Source organism: Prunus dulcis, chromosome 6, assembly GCF_902201215.1.
Source record: "Prunus dulcis chromosome 6, ALMONDv2, whole genome shotgun sequence".
Classification (NCBI taxonomy): domain Eukaryota; kingdom Viridiplantae; phylum Streptophyta; class Magnoliopsida; order Rosales; family Rosaceae; genus Prunus; species Prunus dulcis.
The window spans coordinates 20,784,290-20,803,543 of record NC_047655.1 but is presented as its reverse complement, the minus strand read 5'-3'; the positions used below and the strand labels follow the sequence as shown (position 1 = coordinate 20,803,543).

The 19,254-nt window shown below is 34.6% G+C and overlaps 2 protein-coding genes across 2 annotated transcripts; both read right to left on the bottom strand.

The window, feature by feature from the left end:
- Positions 1-3,915: 3,915 nt before the first annotated feature.
- Positions 3,916-5,395, bottom strand: LOC117632097 (transcription factor RAX3-like). Its single transcript, XM_034365496.1, has 3 exons — positions 5,260-5,395; positions 5,013-5,142; positions 3,916-4,924 (listed from the first exon to the last, which is right to left on the bottom strand). Exons 1-3 carry the CDS (start codon positions 5,393-5,395, stop codon positions 4,057-4,059), a joined length of 1,134 nt encoding a protein of 377 aa, XP_034221387.1. The 3' UTR covers positions 3,916-4,056.
- A 6,187-nt stretch (positions 5,396-11,582) lies between these two features.
- Positions 11,583-16,974, bottom strand: LOC117631131 (branched-chain amino acid aminotransferase 2, chloroplastic-like). The gene is made up of 10 exons (XM_034364102.1): positions 16,572-16,974; positions 16,365-16,450; positions 15,906-16,083; positions 15,446-15,622; positions 15,221-15,352; positions 14,582-14,680; positions 13,958-14,074; positions 12,754-12,849; positions 12,366-12,478; positions 11,583-11,963 (listed from the first exon to the last, which is right to left on the bottom strand). The coding sequence occupies exons 1-10, from the start codon at positions 16,698-16,700 to the stop codon at positions 11,834-11,836; spliced, it is 1,257 nt and encodes a 418-aa protein (XP_034219993.1). The 5' UTR covers positions 16,701-16,974; the 3' UTR covers positions 11,583-11,833.
- Positions 16,975-19,254: the final 2,280 nt, after the last annotated feature.

Sequence of the window (19,254 nt, the reverse complement as noted above, 5' to 3'; positions counted from 1 at the left end):
AAAATTGTGAGTGTAGAAAATATGTAGTAATTAATGAAAGAAGATTAAACACACCATAATCATTTATATATAATGATTTACTACAATATTTTACACTTTATACATTGCATGGTAAAATACATAAGTGACTTAGTACCACATAGAGTTCCCCTTCGAGTATTATCACAAAAACATGAGCAACATGGTGGTTAAGGCGTTGGAGGAGTGAAATGGCAGGAGTTCGAATCCTCTTTGTGTGTGTGCTTTGTGTTTTTTTCTTTCCTTTTTTCCATTACATCGATATTTTAGATATTATAGCAATATTTTGAAAAAATATTGCTGAAGTGTGAGTAAAATTATCGACATCGATATTTTCCGATATTATCAATATTTATACGATATGTGTATGAATATGTTCCGAAATATCCGTGACCCGAAAAAACAATAATATCCTCGATATTATCGATATTTTATTAGACTATGATTACAACTCAATCATTGATCTTTAACTCCGTATTGTATTTCACTAATCCAAACCGTCTATTTTTTAGATAATCATTCAAAAATCATCTCTACAAAAAATCACTTGAATCCAATATCATTTGACCACTTCGTTGAGTTATTGAAGCACAGTGTTCATTGATTTTGTAGGACACAATTGGATGTCAAAACGGTTTCCAATTTGTCTAATTTTTTGCAAGGATGATCTATGAATGTAGACTTAAAAAATAGATAGCTTGGATCTTTGGAAAAAAAAATTCGTACAGTACCCTAAACGGTGTCCCTCAAATAAAATTATTTGAGAGATCCCTCAGTTAAAAGGGACTGATATATCCAATTAAAATAAACCTTCTCTTATTAATCCTTAATTTGCCTACCTTGTGAGAAATTAAAACTCATAATTCTCCTCATCCTTCTATTCAAAAATGTTTTTTTTTCAAGAACGTTTTGACAATTTACATGGAGACACACAGACGACCAAACACTTTCATTTTTTTTCTTTTTTTTTTTAATGACAAAAATGGTGGCAAAGTGTGCAACACACACACGACCAAACTTTGACATATATGGGTACTTCCAAAGTACCAATGCATAATTAGAATATAATCCACAATTAGATGAACTTATATTTCTTATATATGCATTGTGAGTAGTCATCTTTTTATTGCAAAATACTCTCTCTATATATATATATATGTGTGTGTCGGTATATAAATAAGATAATGAATGATTGCTAAACTTCTCCTTTGTATTGACAAATCAACCAAGAGTTTTCAAAATATGTCAACGTGGTCTGATTAGAAAATTGAAATGATTAATTAGCCAACCAAACAAGAACAGAAGTCAAGATAATCCATTTGTAAACAACTACATGTGATATTAACTATGCATTATTTGAGTCGGCCCGGTTTGACTTAAAAGAAATTAAAGTTGCTTTGTCCAGAAATAGATTGAATACTTCAATTATTTTTTAACTTTTTTCCATCCAAGAGTCATGTTTTTCTTGTTGCCATCAACAACATTGCATTACAACCATATATAGCGCGAAATGACCTGCACAGATAGCTTGTAGGTCCCAAATCTAATCTCTTATTTTGTCACAAAAGAAATTTAAGAAATCAAGGTTAACTGTTGTGTACGCCAACTGACTGTTCGTCGGTCTAGTGATATTTCTTCTTTTAATATTTAAAGATGTATGAAACTTAAATTGCAAAGAAGAAAAAAACTCTTAAATGTGCAATATCTTTTTTAATCTTGAATTTTCATGTTTCAATAATTTGTATATGACCAACCCAACAACCGTCCTTTGAGCATTGACTGCTCTAACAATCTAAGGACGTGCCTCACAAGAAAAGAACTTTGCATGACATCATGGCTTAGGCATCCACTGATATGGGATCAAAAGGTGATGAAACCCGAATCGGAATTGTGATCAACAAACATGAGAGAGGGGTGGCACTTTGTTGACTATGTAAATCAAATACTCGTGATCGAAATCCACCAGAGTCATTATCCAGAAAAATTCAACTAAATTAAAGAATTTCAAAATTACAACAGTTCCTATTTAATTTCTCCTTTGTTGCTCTTCCATCGGACACGTTCAGATTTCATTCTGATGCCGCCGGTAGTGTAAATTTTCCTTTTTCTGATTGATCAGCACACATATTTCATTTAGATCAGAACAGTAACGCCTAAGGTAGTCCTACACCCTAAAATAATCAATCATGTTCGAAATGGAATATAAAAAAGGGAAAATTTTGCTACTATTGGAGCATTTGCTTTGAAACCATAAATAGAGCAACATTATTTGCACTTCAAATATGTTAATGTCAACAAAATATTATAGATCCTTAAGTATAGTTCAGTTTGGACCGATTGGAGTTGAGTGCAAGTCCGTCTTTATGAGCCTAATTTCAAATTTCAATCCTAGTATACCGTAACAATGGCCAAAACACTTGATTGAAAAAGCTCACGTTTGAACGCAGCCTAAAATACTAATTATGAAGTGCAGAAGCAGGGTATGGGAGTGTGAGTAGCAGCTACCAATGATATCGGGATTTGAGAAGATTAGTGATTGACTGAGTAAACACAATGTGAGCTTGACTTATGCTTAGGCCAGCTGTTCATGACTTGGTCAATCTTGATTAACTTTGTTAGTGCGAACTTGTTTATCTCCTTTTGACTTGTGGAGCATATAAGACATGCCTGATATCATTTCTCTATCGATCTGTCTCCACAAAACTACTGTGTTGTGGCACTTTTTGACATCCTCTCTACATGAACTTACGTCCTTCTTATTAGAGACATGTATGCTTTAGTTTACTTTCCTTGCATGATTGCATATTGTCTTCAATCCCATTTGCTAATTATAATTATATGCATGGACAAACGTTCTGCGTAAGAAATCACATTACTTTAGGCTAAAGGCGATATAGGATGCTGCATGCTCTTATTTGCATATGGATAGTTATAAAAGTGCTTGGCACTATTTCATGGACATATATTTACAATGGATCGCTCTAGTGTACTGAGAGAGCTTGTGTCTTGAGAAGTGTGTGCGGGTAAAAGAAAGGTGGATTCATAGATATTTGGGCACAAATAACAGGTCTACTATTAACATGATATTAATCCTAATGGAGTTCTAACTGTACTGAGCTACCAACTAACACTTAATCTAGTGCGTATTTCTCTTCCTGAAATTGGAATAGTCACAACCCTCCCCGATTGTTAATAAGGAAAAATATGTAGTCCACGAATTAACAAGGCATATATTTATCGCAAACAAGTATATGATCATGAACAGTACTAAAGCTGAGGATAAATAACAGAAGAAAAAAAAAAATGTGTGAAAAATGTTTTGCTATGATCAGCCGTCGCATTGGAAATTGCTATTTCCACTTTCTAGTTGGAACTACAGATATCACGGACTAGAAAATGTGTTTTCACAGCTCTTGTTGTCATTGAAGACATGAGGAAAACTATAAAGGAATGCAGCCACATTCTGATTCCCTGTATGCTAGAGCCTAGCCAGTTATGGCCAAAACGTCATAGCACTACCATGGAGGGTTCGGATGTACTTTCTTCCACATGAAATTCAACCCATGTGAGTTGATTGGAAGTACTTTTTTACCTAGTAAAAGTTGTAACTAAGAAATAAAACCGTAAGGTTGCTCAAACTGCACCTGAAGATCAGACTAGTCAATAGAATAAATATCCCAACTGCACTCAGTGCCAACACATTTGGACCCATGCAGGTGCAGAAGACCACAAGTAAAACTTTTAAGACTTCAAAATCCTAAGTTAAAGCTCAATACAATCAACATAAATCACAAGTAATTTGAATTTGATACTTCAGCCAAGCTAACATATTAGAGAGAAATTAAAGTTGTTAATTAATTATAAATCAAAGAAATGAGAAATAAAGAGATGGTCAACTTGATCAAAGTCTGACTGAAAAGCAAACAAATCCTACTCAGTTCAATATGGCTAGCCTTTTTTCTGAAATTGAGACACCAAATCCCTTGTGGTCCAAATTCATTTACAACCCTCCAACCCCAGTTGCCATGTACATTGGTGTCATTTGAGGCCAAAGTAGGTTGACTCTGCAAAGACAGAATGAACTGTGGGAATTCTTTGTTGGCAGGTTTCATAGTCTGAAACCATCTGAGTACTATAAACCAGGGAGTTAATGTCTCCCCAACTAATTTCACTCTCTGCAGAAGTAGTACTAGTTCCAGTGCTACCGTTGTTCAGCGTCTCGGCCGCTTGATAGAAGCCATCCAATTGCTGATGCTGATGAGGAAAGTCGTTGCCATAAACCACCAATTCACTCAGATGATGATCAGCCTGTAGATTGTTGTTGTGATCATCAAGGCCCTGGAACATGGTTGGACTACTTGAACCCCCACCATTATTATTAGCATCATAGTGTGTGCTTGCAAAATGATCAGCAGCATAAATATTGTTGTTGGGTGCTGAAGTACAAGTAAGCACATCAATGGGGTTCTGATAGAATTGATGATCTGATGAGGAGCTGGAGGAAATGTCAACAGGGTACAGAAAATTTGTGTTGGTGGTTGTAGTGGTAGTATTGTCAGCTGAAAATCTTCCTCCAAGTTTGATGAGCATGTTCTTAATGGAAGCCTGGTCCTTGATGAGTTGAGGCTCATGTGTTTGATAATTCACCATGGGCACTGCCACTGGTAGCTCTGGAGCCCAGTAAGGATTTTGGTTCACAAACCCAACTGGAAGGTTAGCAAAATTTGCAGCGCTTTCTGATCTTTTAATCATCTCTTGCTTTAGGCTGCTGGCGGCACGGCGGCTCTGCTGAGCCTGTTGTTGCTTGCGCTGCTTGCCCAAGAGCTTTTTCTTCAGTCTTGTGTTCCAGTAGTTCTTAATGTCGTTGTCAGTTCGCCCTGGTAACTGGGCTGCAATTATAGACCACCTATATACAGAAAAGGTACTTAAAATTAAGAGCATGAGAAAGAAATTAAATTAGGATATAGGCTTGAAATTTTATAATATATATATACCTGCTTCCAATACTTATATAGAGGCTGCAGATGATATTGTCTTCTTCCTCTGAAAAACCTCCATGCTTGATATTCGGCCGGAGATAGTTCAACCATCTAAGGCGACAGCTTTTGCCACACCTTTTAAGGCCTGATCATGAGAGCGGCACAATATTAATCATAATGATCAGATGATCAGCTAAAAAGAAAGTTTATTATTAATCCTGTTAACTGATTTGAGAGGACGATTTCAATGAACTATACTGACCTATCTTCTGGGGCAAGGCAATCCAGTTGCCGCCGGTGCCATGCTTCTCAATGTAAGCCTTGAGGGTGGCATCTTCCTCAGGTGACCAGGGACCTTTCTTGACATTGGCTTTGTCACAGCAAGGAGCTCTCCCCATGGCTTGGGCTTTGGCTTTGGCTTTTTGTGATCTGGGTTATGTTGTGATGTGAAGGCAGGTTCAGGTACTAAGCTAGCTCTATATAAGTATATATCAGCTGCTTCCACTTGATGATGATTTGATAAAGATAATGATAATGTTAATTAATATAATATAATATATGCAAGAGAGAGAGAGAGAGAGAGAGAGAGAGAGAGAGAGAGTATAATAGCTGGAGAAAAGAGGGAGAGGGGCATGGAAAGGGTCACAGAATTTCAAAAAGGTGAATTGGAGAAAAAAAGGATGAGCCTTTACGTATAGAATATTAGAGAAATTGGAAATGCCAGAACAGGAGACCAGGGTTTTATCTCATTGTCTTTCTCACTCCAGAATATCTCTCTTCTCTCTTTCTCTCTCTCTCTCTCTCTCTAAAACACACACTATGTCCGCCATCCACCTTGACTCTCTCTCTCTCTCTTTGTGGAACATAACATAGTGGATGGTGATGATGTTGAAGAAATAAGTGACGCAACTCTAGAAGGTTTCAAGAGTTGAAGCAAACAAATCAAACATCAGCTTGGTTTGAACTCTTCCTCTGGTTTATGACTATGAATGGTTCCTTCCTCATCAGTTATGCCTTCAATGAGGAGAACCATTCATCTTGATCATAACTCAAAAGGGCCTAGTCAGGATTTTTTTTTTTTTTTTTTTTCTTTTTTTATGAGAGGCCTAGTCTTAGGATAGGTTTAAATTATTATTATTTTTTATATAATTAAAGAGCTTGACAGTTACCTAGCTAGTCTTTTTTTTTCTTTTTTCTTTTTTCTTTTTTATCAAATAAGAAACTTTCATTCCACCAACCAAGGACGAAGAAAACATACAACCAAGGGTAAAATAAATAAATAAAAGGAACTATATATAATTAACCAGGCTTCATGGTTTATATATAATATGGTTTAATGAAATGACCCCTTCAAAAGTCTTAACCCTCTGGTTTTTTGTTCTTTTATTTTCTCGGATTTTGGAGTCGTTGGGGTTGGTTTTCGATGAAAATATCAAGAGAGTTTTGAGGAATTTAGGGAAAATATTTTGTGAATAAGCACACCACAAAGTCAGCCTCCCTAGTGGATGAAGCAATAACAGACTGTTTTTAACTTTTCTTAAAAATGAGTCCTCCAGCTAATATAGGAACAAACCACCAAAAGCAGATTTTATTCACTTGAAAAGGCCCAACTCCTTATCAATTATTATGTATTTTCTTCACCTGGATAACATAGAAAGGCAAACAAAAACAAAAACATAGGAAGGCAAGAAATTAATACTCTAAGATGAAAAGAAAATTGGGTAAGGGATACAGTCTTCATCCTCGGATTCGACTACAGGACGTCCTCACATCCTCGGATTCGATTACATTCATTTTGAGCTTCTTGCATTTCATATTGTGAGTACATATATAAAGTAATAAAGATTTATTTTTTTCATTCAACTACCCTGCATGACTTCCTCCAACAAAATTGAGATTGAGTGTCATTAGATCGAATTGTTATTGTCACAATAATATAAGAATTGATCCGTGAATCATCTCACATTAATGTGTTAATAATCATGTGATTCATCCCATGTGATTTGATCTCATTATCTTAGCTGACCACATAATGTGTTGATATGTAGTCGAGGAGGACGGAGGGTGGAGCCACCCTTAAATTGGGTGGGATTTAACCTAATGCAAGTTTTTGAAAATACATCAATTTGGTGCTAATTGTTAAGAAATTCATTGCATTATATCACTGTAAGAATTGATTCAGTGCACTCAAACAACTCCTTATACAAAGTCACTCAACTATCCATATATAATAGATAGAAAATCAAAATTATAGCCCTGTCATATAAAAATTTATAACTCCGTCCTTGGATGTACTTTATAACATCAATTATTGTGACCAGCTGCTAATAATATATCGACAGACAAATGTGTACGCTAAGGCAGTTAGAAAAGGTGAATAATCCCTCTAGTATATTGTCCTATGAACTTTGAAGATATCAAATAATTTTGAAGTACTAAGAGATCAAATAATTTTGACTTGTCATACTCTGAAATAGATTGAAAAATAGACAACATAGATTGAAAAATCTAGAAGTCGAGAGGCGCCATGAGGTATACTACTATTGTTGTGTGGAATATACTGGAAGGTTTTTCGTTATGGTAGGTGACCGAATCACCACCAATAGAAGAAGAAATCACCCCGAAATTACCATTACCGTGAGATTAAAGCAAAACCTGTGATGTGATAGTAAGATATGATATGACAAAGGGGATTATCTGACCTGCGACATGGCCTACAGAAAGATTTTGAAGCAGTGTTACGTGGCCGACTATCAACCGTCCATGTATTTATATAATAAATTAATAATTTTGAAGTCGTGTTACTTGGGTGACTATCAACCGTCTATGTATTTATATAATAAATTAATGACTGACGATTATCCATGCGGGCTGAGGACTGTTCTTTGCATCAACAACTTCAAACACACGACAGATGCATCCACCATCGATACAAACTTTGCAGCAATAATGGATAGCTTTTTTAGATGCCAAAAACAAGATACAACAAGAGTTTGATTTAATTATTTAAAATTTAAATAACATTTGCTGGACCAATCGTAAAGTAACCAATTATGCTAATGACACATGCCATTTTTTAGACCCGAAGGCAAAATATAATTATGCTAAAGACTTTAAAAGAGACTAGAGTGCTTGTTTATATTAGCAGTCAGCAGCCAGTGATCCCATAGAGGAATCCCACTGTCACTTGTATTACATCAGATCTTAGACCTTCTTGCCTGTCTTTTTGGGGTCTGATTATTATTATAATCTACAGTCCTTAATTATTAAATTATCTTTAATCTCGTGCATGAGAGGCCCAGCTTATAATCAAAGGAAACCACATAGTAAAAGAAAAAATGAACACCAAAAAAGAAAAAAATGGCTGCCTTGACCCAGTATGAAAGGGTAAAAAGTCAAAGGTAGGCTGCTTGTTGATTTTTTACAAAACTTAGATTTGTCTTTTGAATTTTTTTTTAAAAATTGGGTTTTGTTGTCGTATGTTCTGTGGTCAGAACAAGTATATAAAGTTTTAAAACAAAAAATGAAAGTATATATAAAGTTCCTAACGAAGAAAGAAGAAGAAAAAAGTTGCTGGTGATAAAGTGTGGTTGAAGGAAGTACACTACTTTTAATGAAGAGAAGGAAATGGTCTTCTTGGTAGGCCAAGTAAACGGGCCTACCTCTTTCTCTCTTGTTTGTTTGAAAACCTTTTCTCTTCTCTTTTATGTGTGTGATCCAAGTCGAAGACTTATTCTTGGTGTGAAAGAGTTATTGTGACTGACAGTTTTCAAAGCAACACAGCTCAAGGCCACTTTCTTCTCGAGGCATTTTTCTAACCAAACCATTTGTATTACACAAGTACATTTGATTAACTAGCGGAAACAAAGCTGTTCTTCATGTGAGCTATAGCTTCTATAGAATGTTGATGTTGTATTAACTAAGGGTTAATCATTTTATTAGTTCCTAAATTTAGACTCGATTTGTATTTGAGTAATTCAATTTCCAAAATAGTTCATGTGGTTCTTTAACTTTAGTTTCATTTGCACAACTAATCCCACCGTTACTTCTGTCAATTTTTTCTGTTAAATGCAGGTGCAAAATTGTATTTTTATATTAAAACAAAAAAAAAGAATAAAAAATCATATCTTTAAAATAACAATAAAAGAAAATACGATAAAAAATCATAAATAAATAAATTTTTGGGGGAGTAAAAATCGGGATAGAGGGGAAAAGGGAGAGTTTAATTTTAATTTTTTAGTTTTTTTAATTTTTTTATTCATATTTTAATCAATTTTGATACAAAAATACCATTTTGCCCATGCATTTAACAAAAAAGTTAACAAAATTGACGGCAAGACCATTTATCCTAACGAAAGTGAAGTTAAAGGACCACGAGAACCATTTTAAAAATTGAGGTATTCAAATGCAAATCGGGTCTAAGTTTAGGGACTAATAAAACGATTAACCCTATTAACTAATTACTATTTGAAAGTGATTCTGAAAAAGTTGAAAGCGCTTCATAACAACAACAAAAAGTTCATAATTGTGTTTAGGAAAAAAATTTAAAAGTGTTCATAAGTCATAAAACACTTTCTAAAGAAACATTTGCCTGATGTTATTTGAGGAAGTAGATATTTCTTCAGAAGCACCTTGTTTGAAAGGGATTTTCTATTCATCGTTTTATTGCTTTGAAATTGTTATCTGGCGTAGTCCTTTCAAGATTTTAACCAGAATTTGCTTTCAATATGCAAGTGACTGGAAATTTCCCACCATTGGAAATTGGACAAGGAGGGAGAATTATAATGCTGCACAACGTCTGAAGTTTTGAACCATGTATTATATATACAGGAGAATGTCAATTTAGTCAGAGAACAAATTATAAAATAATCTGTTTTTCCTCGTCTATGTTGATTCTTTAAGTATTGTCTATTATAGTCCACTGAAAATAATCATATTTCTTTCCTTATAATAAAACCATGCTTGACAAGTGTAAAATAAAGAAAACAAGTGTCTTCGAAGAAAGAACGAAAATATGATGTGGAATGCTAGCAACATCTAGAAGCTTAAAATCCTTAAATTTGATAATAGGATCTAGAAACACCCTAGATTCTGGAGACCAACAGTCTTGACTACATTTATTGTCAGTTGACCCTGCAAATTTAGCCCTACATGTAGGATTTTTATAATTTTAACCAGAAAAAAATGGAATTCTGGAAGTTTAACTTTGTATTCAAGGATTTTATAATTTTAAAACAAGTATGAACATAATCCCTGCATGTAGTTTCGTGACAATGAGGTAAGTATGGATCAAGCTGTAAATTCAAACGTTTTATATTGGAATTTTTCTAAGTACAAAAATATTATGATAAAAGTTAAATTACTCTTTGTATTACGTAATCAACGAGTCACGTTAATTTTTTTTAAAAAAATTTCCACTCTACTTTAAATAAGAATTAATCTACACTCTTATCAATTCATCGAAAAGATAAAGAAAAAAAAGTATGTAATCACAAGAGAAATTATTTATTGTGTATTTCCTATTCATTACATGAAACGACGATCCATGTGATAGTTGTGTGTGTATCTCCAATAATTTTCCTCAACAATGGTAATGACCAATTGTGACAGATGTCAAATGCTCTGTGAGTAGTTCGTGACAAAGGAGGGAAAGCATTCCCATAATTGACTGCTACAAAATCTTTCTAAGAAGAAAGCAACTGAACCTTTTTTCTATGATCATCAGCTCAACTTTTGCTTTGCTTTCCATTAAAAAGGAAGTCAGCAACGCGGTTTCTTCCTTGCTCATTGTGCTTTTTCAAGTCTATAGCTTTTTGGAGGAGGAGAAAGGAAGTGCAGAGGAATTTAAAACATAGATAAGACAAAGATGCAGATAAATTTTGAATATATTTTAACATTTACTTTTGAAAGTTAAGTGGTAATGGCGCCGCTTTCATATCAGGCTATTGGCTTTGCATACTTGATACTCCCCGAGATTGTGTTTAGGTCTTGGGGGGCTCAAATTTTCAATGCACTAGAAAGCAATTTGACTCTTTCAAAAGCGACAAATAGCTTATTGCTCTGCTCAAGTTGAAAAGAAACCGAGAGATGGTGCTTGTCAAGGACTCCCCGAAAAGTGCCATTAGACGACGAAGTCTAATGGTATGCTGCACTAATTTAATCACGGATAATCCTTTGATACAAAGAAATAATCTCAGTTTCTTCTTGATTTTTAGAGAATGAGAACCATGGCAGAATGGGATGTTCTTTGAATCAGAATCTGCAGTGCACTAATTTAATTATAAATAGCCGTGGGATAAGCCGATCTAAGATGATCTATTAACCTCAGTTATGCGGATCACTAATTAGATTAAAAGTTAAGCAATGTGTAGATCCATTTTAAGTGCATGAAAACTTCCAACCAAAGCAGATGATTTCGATGGTTTTAAAGTAAAGAGTGTTATCTGACCCAACAGAAACATATGGATTTGAATGGTAGTGGTTGCTTTTAGGTTGAGGAAGTAACCAATCTAAAATGGATTTTGAGATGTGATTTATATGGTACGTTATGGAAAAATGCTCGTGGGCTTATGATATTGGCCCATATTTAAAATAGAACTAAATATTTATAATACCATTGAATCTAATAAGTAGCTACTGAGGTAGAGCATATGAGAAATGTTAATTAATAAGAAATCTGAACGAAAATGCCAAATCGCAGTTCAAGAACGGACTATCTACAAACAGAGGGAAATAGTAAAACAAACAAGGTAAACAAGAAATAACCAGCAGTCTACCAAAGGATTGATAGTGATTTGCATCACCTGCAGCGGGGGTGTAAAACTCGGATTTTCACTTCAGTATGTTTTTTGCCTTACCTCAACAGTCCAATCCATCTTGTCCTGTGTGAGGCCCATCTGTAGTCTGGTAAGCACAGAGTAGAGCTTTTCCGACACAGCTCCAAACCCGCCCTCTCCATAAGACACCCTGCACAAACCAAAGATGATTATTTTTTCTTCGAATCTGGTATCCACTCAACTCAGTTGAATGCGGGAGGCCCTATATCTATAAGCAAGAGAGCTTCACATTATGAATAAGAGACATCTATTGCGATGCAATAAATGGCATTTAGCTTGCACCATAATAGCTATATATGTGAGCCATTTTAAATTGAAAAATGCATTTTCACCCCTTGGCAGATTGTTTTCTCCCCTCGCAAACAAGGAAAGGCCGAAGAAGACAACTTTATTTCCCCATATTGAGATAAAAAATTTTAATACTGGAAACCTTTTCCCATCTTGTTGGAGCACAAAGAAAAACTTGCTTTCAGACTAAAAAAGAGAACAGAAAAACACTCTTCGACACATTCACTAGACATAGAAAATTTACCTTTTCCCATGATAAGTGATGCTGCCAACAGGTGATACAACCACCGCTGTTCCCGTACAAAAGACTTCATCAGCATCTAGTAATTCATCAACTGCCACTTGGCGCTCCTCAACCTGCACATTATTAGATTGGGGTTGGGAAATGAAGTTACTCAATAACACATTTAAGCTACTGCAGAAAACGTTGTAATACACATTGCATACTGAAGAATCAATGCAAACAAACTTTTTTATTTATTTTAAAGACTAGAACAGTACACCTTTCACTATCTAGTAAACAAGAAGCAAGGACAAGGTTAATAGCAGCAGAACAACTAAGGAAACACCATCCCCCATCCCCAACCCCACAATCACATGCAATTACTTTCAATAAGTAACATCAATTATACCTGGAATCCTTCGCTACGAGCAACATCAATTATACTCTTTCGAGTAATGCCAGGTAAGATAGTTCCTTTGATTTCAGGAGTAGAGATAATATTATCCTAGAACACAAGAAAAATTGACATAATTTAGTACATATATGCCTGAGAGTGAATATGACATGACAGATATATGGGGGGTTATGCTGCACGATATGTTAAGTTACAGTGAAAGAATGCAGTTGAATTTGGGGTCAAACAAGACAGATCATACAATAGTTAAACAAAATCACAAATAATTATATTAGAAGCAGTAGGCCAGGTTAGATAGTTCCTTTGATTTCAGGAGTAGAGATAATATTATCCTAGAACACAAGAAAAATTGACATAATTTAGTACATATATGCTTGAGAGTGAATATGACATGACAGATATATGGGGGGTTATGCTGCACGAGATGTTAAGTTACAGTGAAAGAATGCAGTTGAATTTAGGGTCAAACAAGACAGATCATACAATAGTTAAACAAAATCATAAATAATTATCTTAGAAGCAGTAGGCCAGTCATCGAAAGCACTAGACTCCATTTAATTTATTCCAGAAATTAAATGGGTACAAGCTTCTTCAATTATATCAAACACAGAAATGACGAAATGCTAGAGCATTTGTTGTTACGTTACGGTATTGATGAAAGGTTGCAATGCTAAAAGTGGATTTCAGTGCTAAAGGTTATTCGACATGCCAAGTAGCAATAAATGGTAAATGTTAGATGTCTTTCATGCCAGCGGCAGTAGCCATGCTTTCATGTTGGTAGCATAATAATGGCAGGTCCATAAGTGCCAATGTCAGTGACAGATGTAACTAAAAGGGCATCAAAATAAGGTGCTTCAAAAGAGTGTTGGTTTGGAAAATGCTGCATTTTCTCAAGTAGTGGAATGGTGATCCCATTCCAGATCATAGCAAGTGCAGGTGGATGATTTTGGCATGCCACTCTGTGAACTCAAAATACCATGAAATCATAGAATATTGAGAAAGCATGGTTCTTCCAAAAGGATCTAGGCATTCAAATCTAGAATTAAATGGCAACAATGTAGAGAAAGACATATCACAGGATCCTATAATTCTGTACATAAGCAGTTATCATCTAAATGTCCTGCCCTTCCCACCACCAATCAATAATGATATACTGAATTTAAATAATAATAAACACGGTGAATTCCAGTCGCAATACCTTCACAACAAAAATGTTGCATGAGGAAACCTCCTCTAGATATCTTTTGTGAACACAATCAAGGTATAGAACATCAGAATAGCCTTTTGCTTTTGCAGCAGACTGAGCCTTCAGAACCTAAACATAAATGTTTTGATGTTAAAAGATTAACACAACAACAGCTACATACTATAATCTAAGCTTAATAAAGTAGAACAACAAAACACCAAGAAGCACTAATTTAACCACAGGAAAATGCTTAGGACAAGACTTTTTTCAATCATTGACTTTGCACAACTTAAACTTACTAAAGAAATAAATATTTGATGTTTATAAATTATAAGCCCATCAATGAACACGGCCAGAGCCTCACATTAAAGAGAGTGTGAAACCATATTTGACCACTATGCTATAAATATCTATAAAACTAAATAAAGAAATGTTGCTTTTAGTTCTTGATGTATGAAAATTTTTTGAACCATATGCAGAGGAAAAAAAATATAAGTTTGCAGTTTCATAACTTTACACTAAGAAAGTAGAGCTAGACAATAGTTTAGGGGAGCAGAAAAGCAAGAGTTTTCCAAAAAAGAATTTGGCGAAATTCAGGTAAATAAGAACTAAACAAGAAGAGGAACACTAGCTTACCGCAGCATAATTCCCTATAGTCTTAACACCTCCAGTGCCACCAGGAGTAGCACGATGCAATTCATGCTCAACAATCAAATTTATCGGTGCAACACCTTCCTGCCACCAGATATACAAATATAAGACATTGAATGACTGTCACCAGAAATGCACCTACACTAGCTAAAAGGAGACAAAAATATCACAAACGTGTAGAACCCAAAAAAGGAAATCGCAATGAAACAAATCTGCACACTCAAATGACAAAAAGATAAAAGAAAAAAAGAACAAAGTGCTGCAGTATTTAGTTGAATTATACATTCAGGCACCAAAAAGGAAGATAAAACTGTGCATGTAAATTATAACATTCATGACTATGACTATGAGTCAGTAAAACATTTGAAACAAGCATCAAAACTGGTAAATTAATAAAATTGCACAATTAAAATGGGCAATATTTATTGAAGTGAGAAATTCCAACATGGGTCCAAAATTGAATTGAAGCATGAGTTACTGAATTACTTAAAACTGCCTTAAGTTTAAAAACAAAGTGACCATAATAAACCTGGCATAACAAAAATAAATAGAATAAAGTTATTGAAAATAAATTTTAAAGAGAAAATTCACATTTTGTAGAAATATGGAAGTACGAAAACAAACCTTAAAATAGTTTCCAACGGGTGAAACATAAATCAGAAATGTGTACTCAGGAGCAGGTGCCAGACCAAGAACAGCACCACTTCCCATTAGCAATGGCCTGATATACAGGGAACCTTTGCCTGGAGGGGGAACCTGAAACGAGAGATTGACAACTCACTAGTAATATTACACATGCTAACATTCACAAAGAAAATATCTTACTACTGAATCATGGTTGTAAATTACCCAACGTTTATTTGCTAAAACAGTAGCCTTTACAGCTTCCACAAACTGTTCGACAGATGGTGATGGCATACACATTCGCTCTGCACCCAACCTCATCCGCAATGCATTTTCCTCAGGACGAAACAAGAGTATATTACCATCTTGTTTCCTGTAGGCTTTCATACCTTCAAATAATCCCTAAAGCGCCAAACAAAAGAAAGAGTAAACTGGGATAGACTTTTATCCAAGTAATCATATTACTTAATTCAAATATATCATTCTCAAACTTTTACTTCATTTAAACTTCATTTATCAAGGTTTCATTTATCAAGGTTTTGGGATCTACCTCCATGATAATACCTTTCAGAACCCACATATCTCAGAATCCAATATTAGTCCAGAAAAGCACACACACACACACACACAAGCAATTCTCATGTTAAATGAAATGGAACTGGAGATAAAGACTTAAATATTGAACCTGCCCATAGTTCAAGACTCCAGCTGAGGGGCTCAATTCAATGTTCCCAAAACGCTGTAATTCACCTTTAGAAAAGTTTTCACCTTGGGCACATTTCATGACGTACATATAATCAGTAGCAAGAAACGCAAAGCCGAGGCTGTCCCATTCTATGTCAGCTAATTCACTTGTTTCATTGCTGAACCCAACAAAGGCATGTCAATGCACAAAACCAAATCACATAACAAAACTAAGAAAACAAAAACAACAACAACAACAACGACAACAACGACAACAACAAATGGTGATCTGAAACTAGGAGAACTAATGAATAGTTTGATTAAACAAAAGAATCAAAGCAAACAATGTGTTTATAATCAATGAAATTCACAATTTCCTGAGCGTACAAGAGAAATAATGAAGATAATAATAACAACAAGAAGATTTAAAAGAAACCCAAAAAGAATGAAGAGGCTTTACACAAAAGTATTAGACAATGTGGAATATCGACGAAAGGGAGAGGGAGAGGCTGCTTGATAAGAAGCCAAAGGAAGCTGCTTTTGGAGCTGCAAAGAAACAGTGGACAGAACCCAGTTTCAAAATTAAGATAAAACATCAAATAAAAATCCAAAAAAGAAAAAAGAAGCATTCATATTTGAGATTAATGGGTGGGATGACGGGTTGTACCTTGACAGAGAGAGAAGGAGAGGAATGGGAGGTGGAGAAGGGGTGGAGGAGAGGAGTGGAAGAAGGATTGCGGGAGGGGCAAAGTGGGAAATTTGGCTGAAGACCTCCAAGGACGGCGCTGCTCTCCATCTCAAACTCAACCTCACTCCGAACACCAAAAACCCTCTCTTCTTTTTGTCTCTTTCTCTCTCGCTCTCGCCCTCTGAATATCTGAATATCAATAATATGGCAGAGAGCAGAAGAGGGGGACTTTCAATTAGATTGTGCTCGTGTTTTTTATTTTTTATTTTAGTCGTCGTTAGGCAACTAACAATGAAATAATTTTCTAATTGAAATTGGGAAATACATATAATTCACGACTCTGGTGAATTTCTGTAGGGGCCGATTCAATCTAAATCCAATCACAAACAACAATCCCATTAAACTTGCGCACGAAATGAGGCATCGTAAAATAAAAGATAAAGAAAGTTATTGTCATTTATAGCATATACACTTCACTAATATAAGCTAATTGGAAAAAAGATTCAGGGTTCCATTTCAGTCAATTGTCAATTATAGTAACAGGACAAGCACGCATCTGAATATTTATGTCACTTTACGACCAAAGAAAGTGATGGCTGTCCCTGGATAGATTTCGTTTTTGCCTACCCGTTTGCTGTTTCATTCTTCAACTTTATTTTTTGGTTTGCATCTACTGCTCTACTATTACGAACCAACCAGCTCTTTTGGGGTAAAACTGTAACACAAGAAAGTCAACTTACTATTTACAGTACTTAGAATTTTTTTATTTTTTTTTGGTGACTTAATATACATATTATTTATATGTCAATGTTACCCAACCGGTGAAATAACTTTTAAAAATGCTACTGTGGTTGAACATGGTATCAAGCTGAACCCAAATCAAATCAAATATTTCATCCAAATTCTTTATGTTAGGACAAGGGTCTAAAATATCAATGGTTTCAGAAATATCGGTAGTCTAAAAATACGGAAATTTTGATGAAAAACCACTGAACCAATCCGCCTGGGGTCTACAGTCTTCTTAGAGTTTTTAAAACACCTTTGAAAAAGGTTAGTCATAATGGCGGATTTCAAGACGCAGCAACACCTATGATGCAAGGAATAATGGACTTATATCAGGATATTATCAATATAAATTGAATAAAAATCACGAAAATTATAAGAAAAACTTGGAATTTTTTCTTGAAACTTTGGAGGATGTTTATTTAGTCAATTATCTATTACTTTATCACAAAAAATTAGAAGGAATTGCATTACATGATGGGTTTAACTTATTTAAGTTGATATTAAACACACCACAATCATTTATTTATAATGATTTACTACAATATTTTACATTTTATACATTGCATAGTAAGATACATGAGTGACTTAGTACCACATAAAATTCCTATAAGGTTCAAATTTGAGTTATTTACACTAACACCTCCTGAGGTTTTCAGCTTTTTCACAAAACTCCTTGAGGTTTTGAAAATTACAAGAACACCCCCTGAGGTTTTAATTTGTTTTCACAAAACTCCTTTTCATTGATTTTTGATGATTTTATGCAAAAAAAATTCTCTAAATGACAAAGTTGACCTTTGAGATTAGATTGCATATACTTCATTGAGGTTAATTTTGTTATTTGCATAAGTTTTATTTCAATGAAATCCTCAATTTTTGGACAAACAATCAATGAAAAGCGGTTTTGTGAAAACAAACTGAAACCTCAGGGGGTGTTAGTGTAATTTTTGATTCTTTAGGGGGGTTTTGTGAAAACACAAGAAACCTCAGGGAGTGTTAGTGTAAATAACTCTTCAAATTCTTCATTGTCTTCATCATCTCGATATTTTTGATATTATCGATATTATAGCGATATTTTGGCCAAATGTTGTTGTAGTGTGAGAGAAATTATCAATATTTATACGATATGTGTATGGATACGTTCCAAAATATCATTGACCTGAAAAAATGATAATATCCTCAACATTTCGTCAATATTATCAATATTTTAGACTATGGTTATGACTAATCACTTTATAGATCAATGTCACTCATGTGGCAAAACAATTTTTTTAAAATATTTTTTTCATTTTAAGAAGAAGCGAAATGTGGCAAAACAAATCTTACTAATATTGTGGTTGTTTTTATATAAAATATATATTATTGTTTGGGGAAAAAAAATACTAGTGTGGCTAAACATGTTACCAATTTCAATTCAAATCAAAATTTTCATCCAAATTCCCTTGTATTCGAGCTAATCCCTTGTTGGAAAAAAGGTAATTTAAAGTTTGATTTAAGGGTAAAAGGTAGTGTAGCAGGAATTTCTAGTTTAGGGTTTAGGGTAAAAAGGTAAAAGCTTGATTTAAAGCTTGATCTCTTTGCAGATCAAAGGAGGAGGGGGGGACTTGGCTTTCGTGATTTCACAATTTTCAATCAAGATCTTCTTGCTCAGATGGCGTGGAGAATTTTAACACAGCCTCATGCTTTGGTTAGTCAAGCTCTGAAGACTAAATACTTCCCTCATAGAAGTTTCTTACATTCTGATTTGGGATCATCACCTTCTTACATTTGGCAAAGTATTTTATGGGGCAATGACTTGCTTAAACAAGGCATCATATGGAGAGTAGGAGACGCTAGTAATATTTTTGTTTATTTTGATAAATGGTTGCCTACTCCCACC

Bases quoted from the DNA above. Each gene is read 5' to 3' on its own strand.
- LOC117632097 (XM_034365496.1), bottom strand. From the start codon at position 5,395: ATGGGGAGAGCTCCTTGCTGTGACAAAGCCAATGTCAAGAAAGGTCCC. The intron at 5,143-5,259 runs GTCAGTATAGTT...TCTCATGATCAG, and splicing joins TGCCTTGCCCCAGAAGATAG to GCCTTAAAAGGTGTGGCAAA. The intron at 4,925-5,012 runs GTATATATATAT...TTCTGTATATAG, and splicing joins TATATAAGTATTGGAAGCAG to GTGGTCTATAATTGCAGCCC.
- LOC117631131 (XM_034364102.1), bottom strand. From the start codon at position 16,700: ATGGAGAGCAGCGCCGTCCTTGGAGGTCTTCAGCCAAATTTCCCACTT. The intron at 15,353-15,445 runs GTAATTTACAAC...CTCTCGTTTCAG, and splicing joins TTTTAGCAAATAAACGTTGG to GTTCCCCCTCCAGGCAAAGG. The intron at 12,850-13,957 runs GTATTGCGACTG...CTTGTGTTCTAG, and splicing joins GCAACATTTTTGTTGTGAAG to GATAATATTATCTCTACTCC.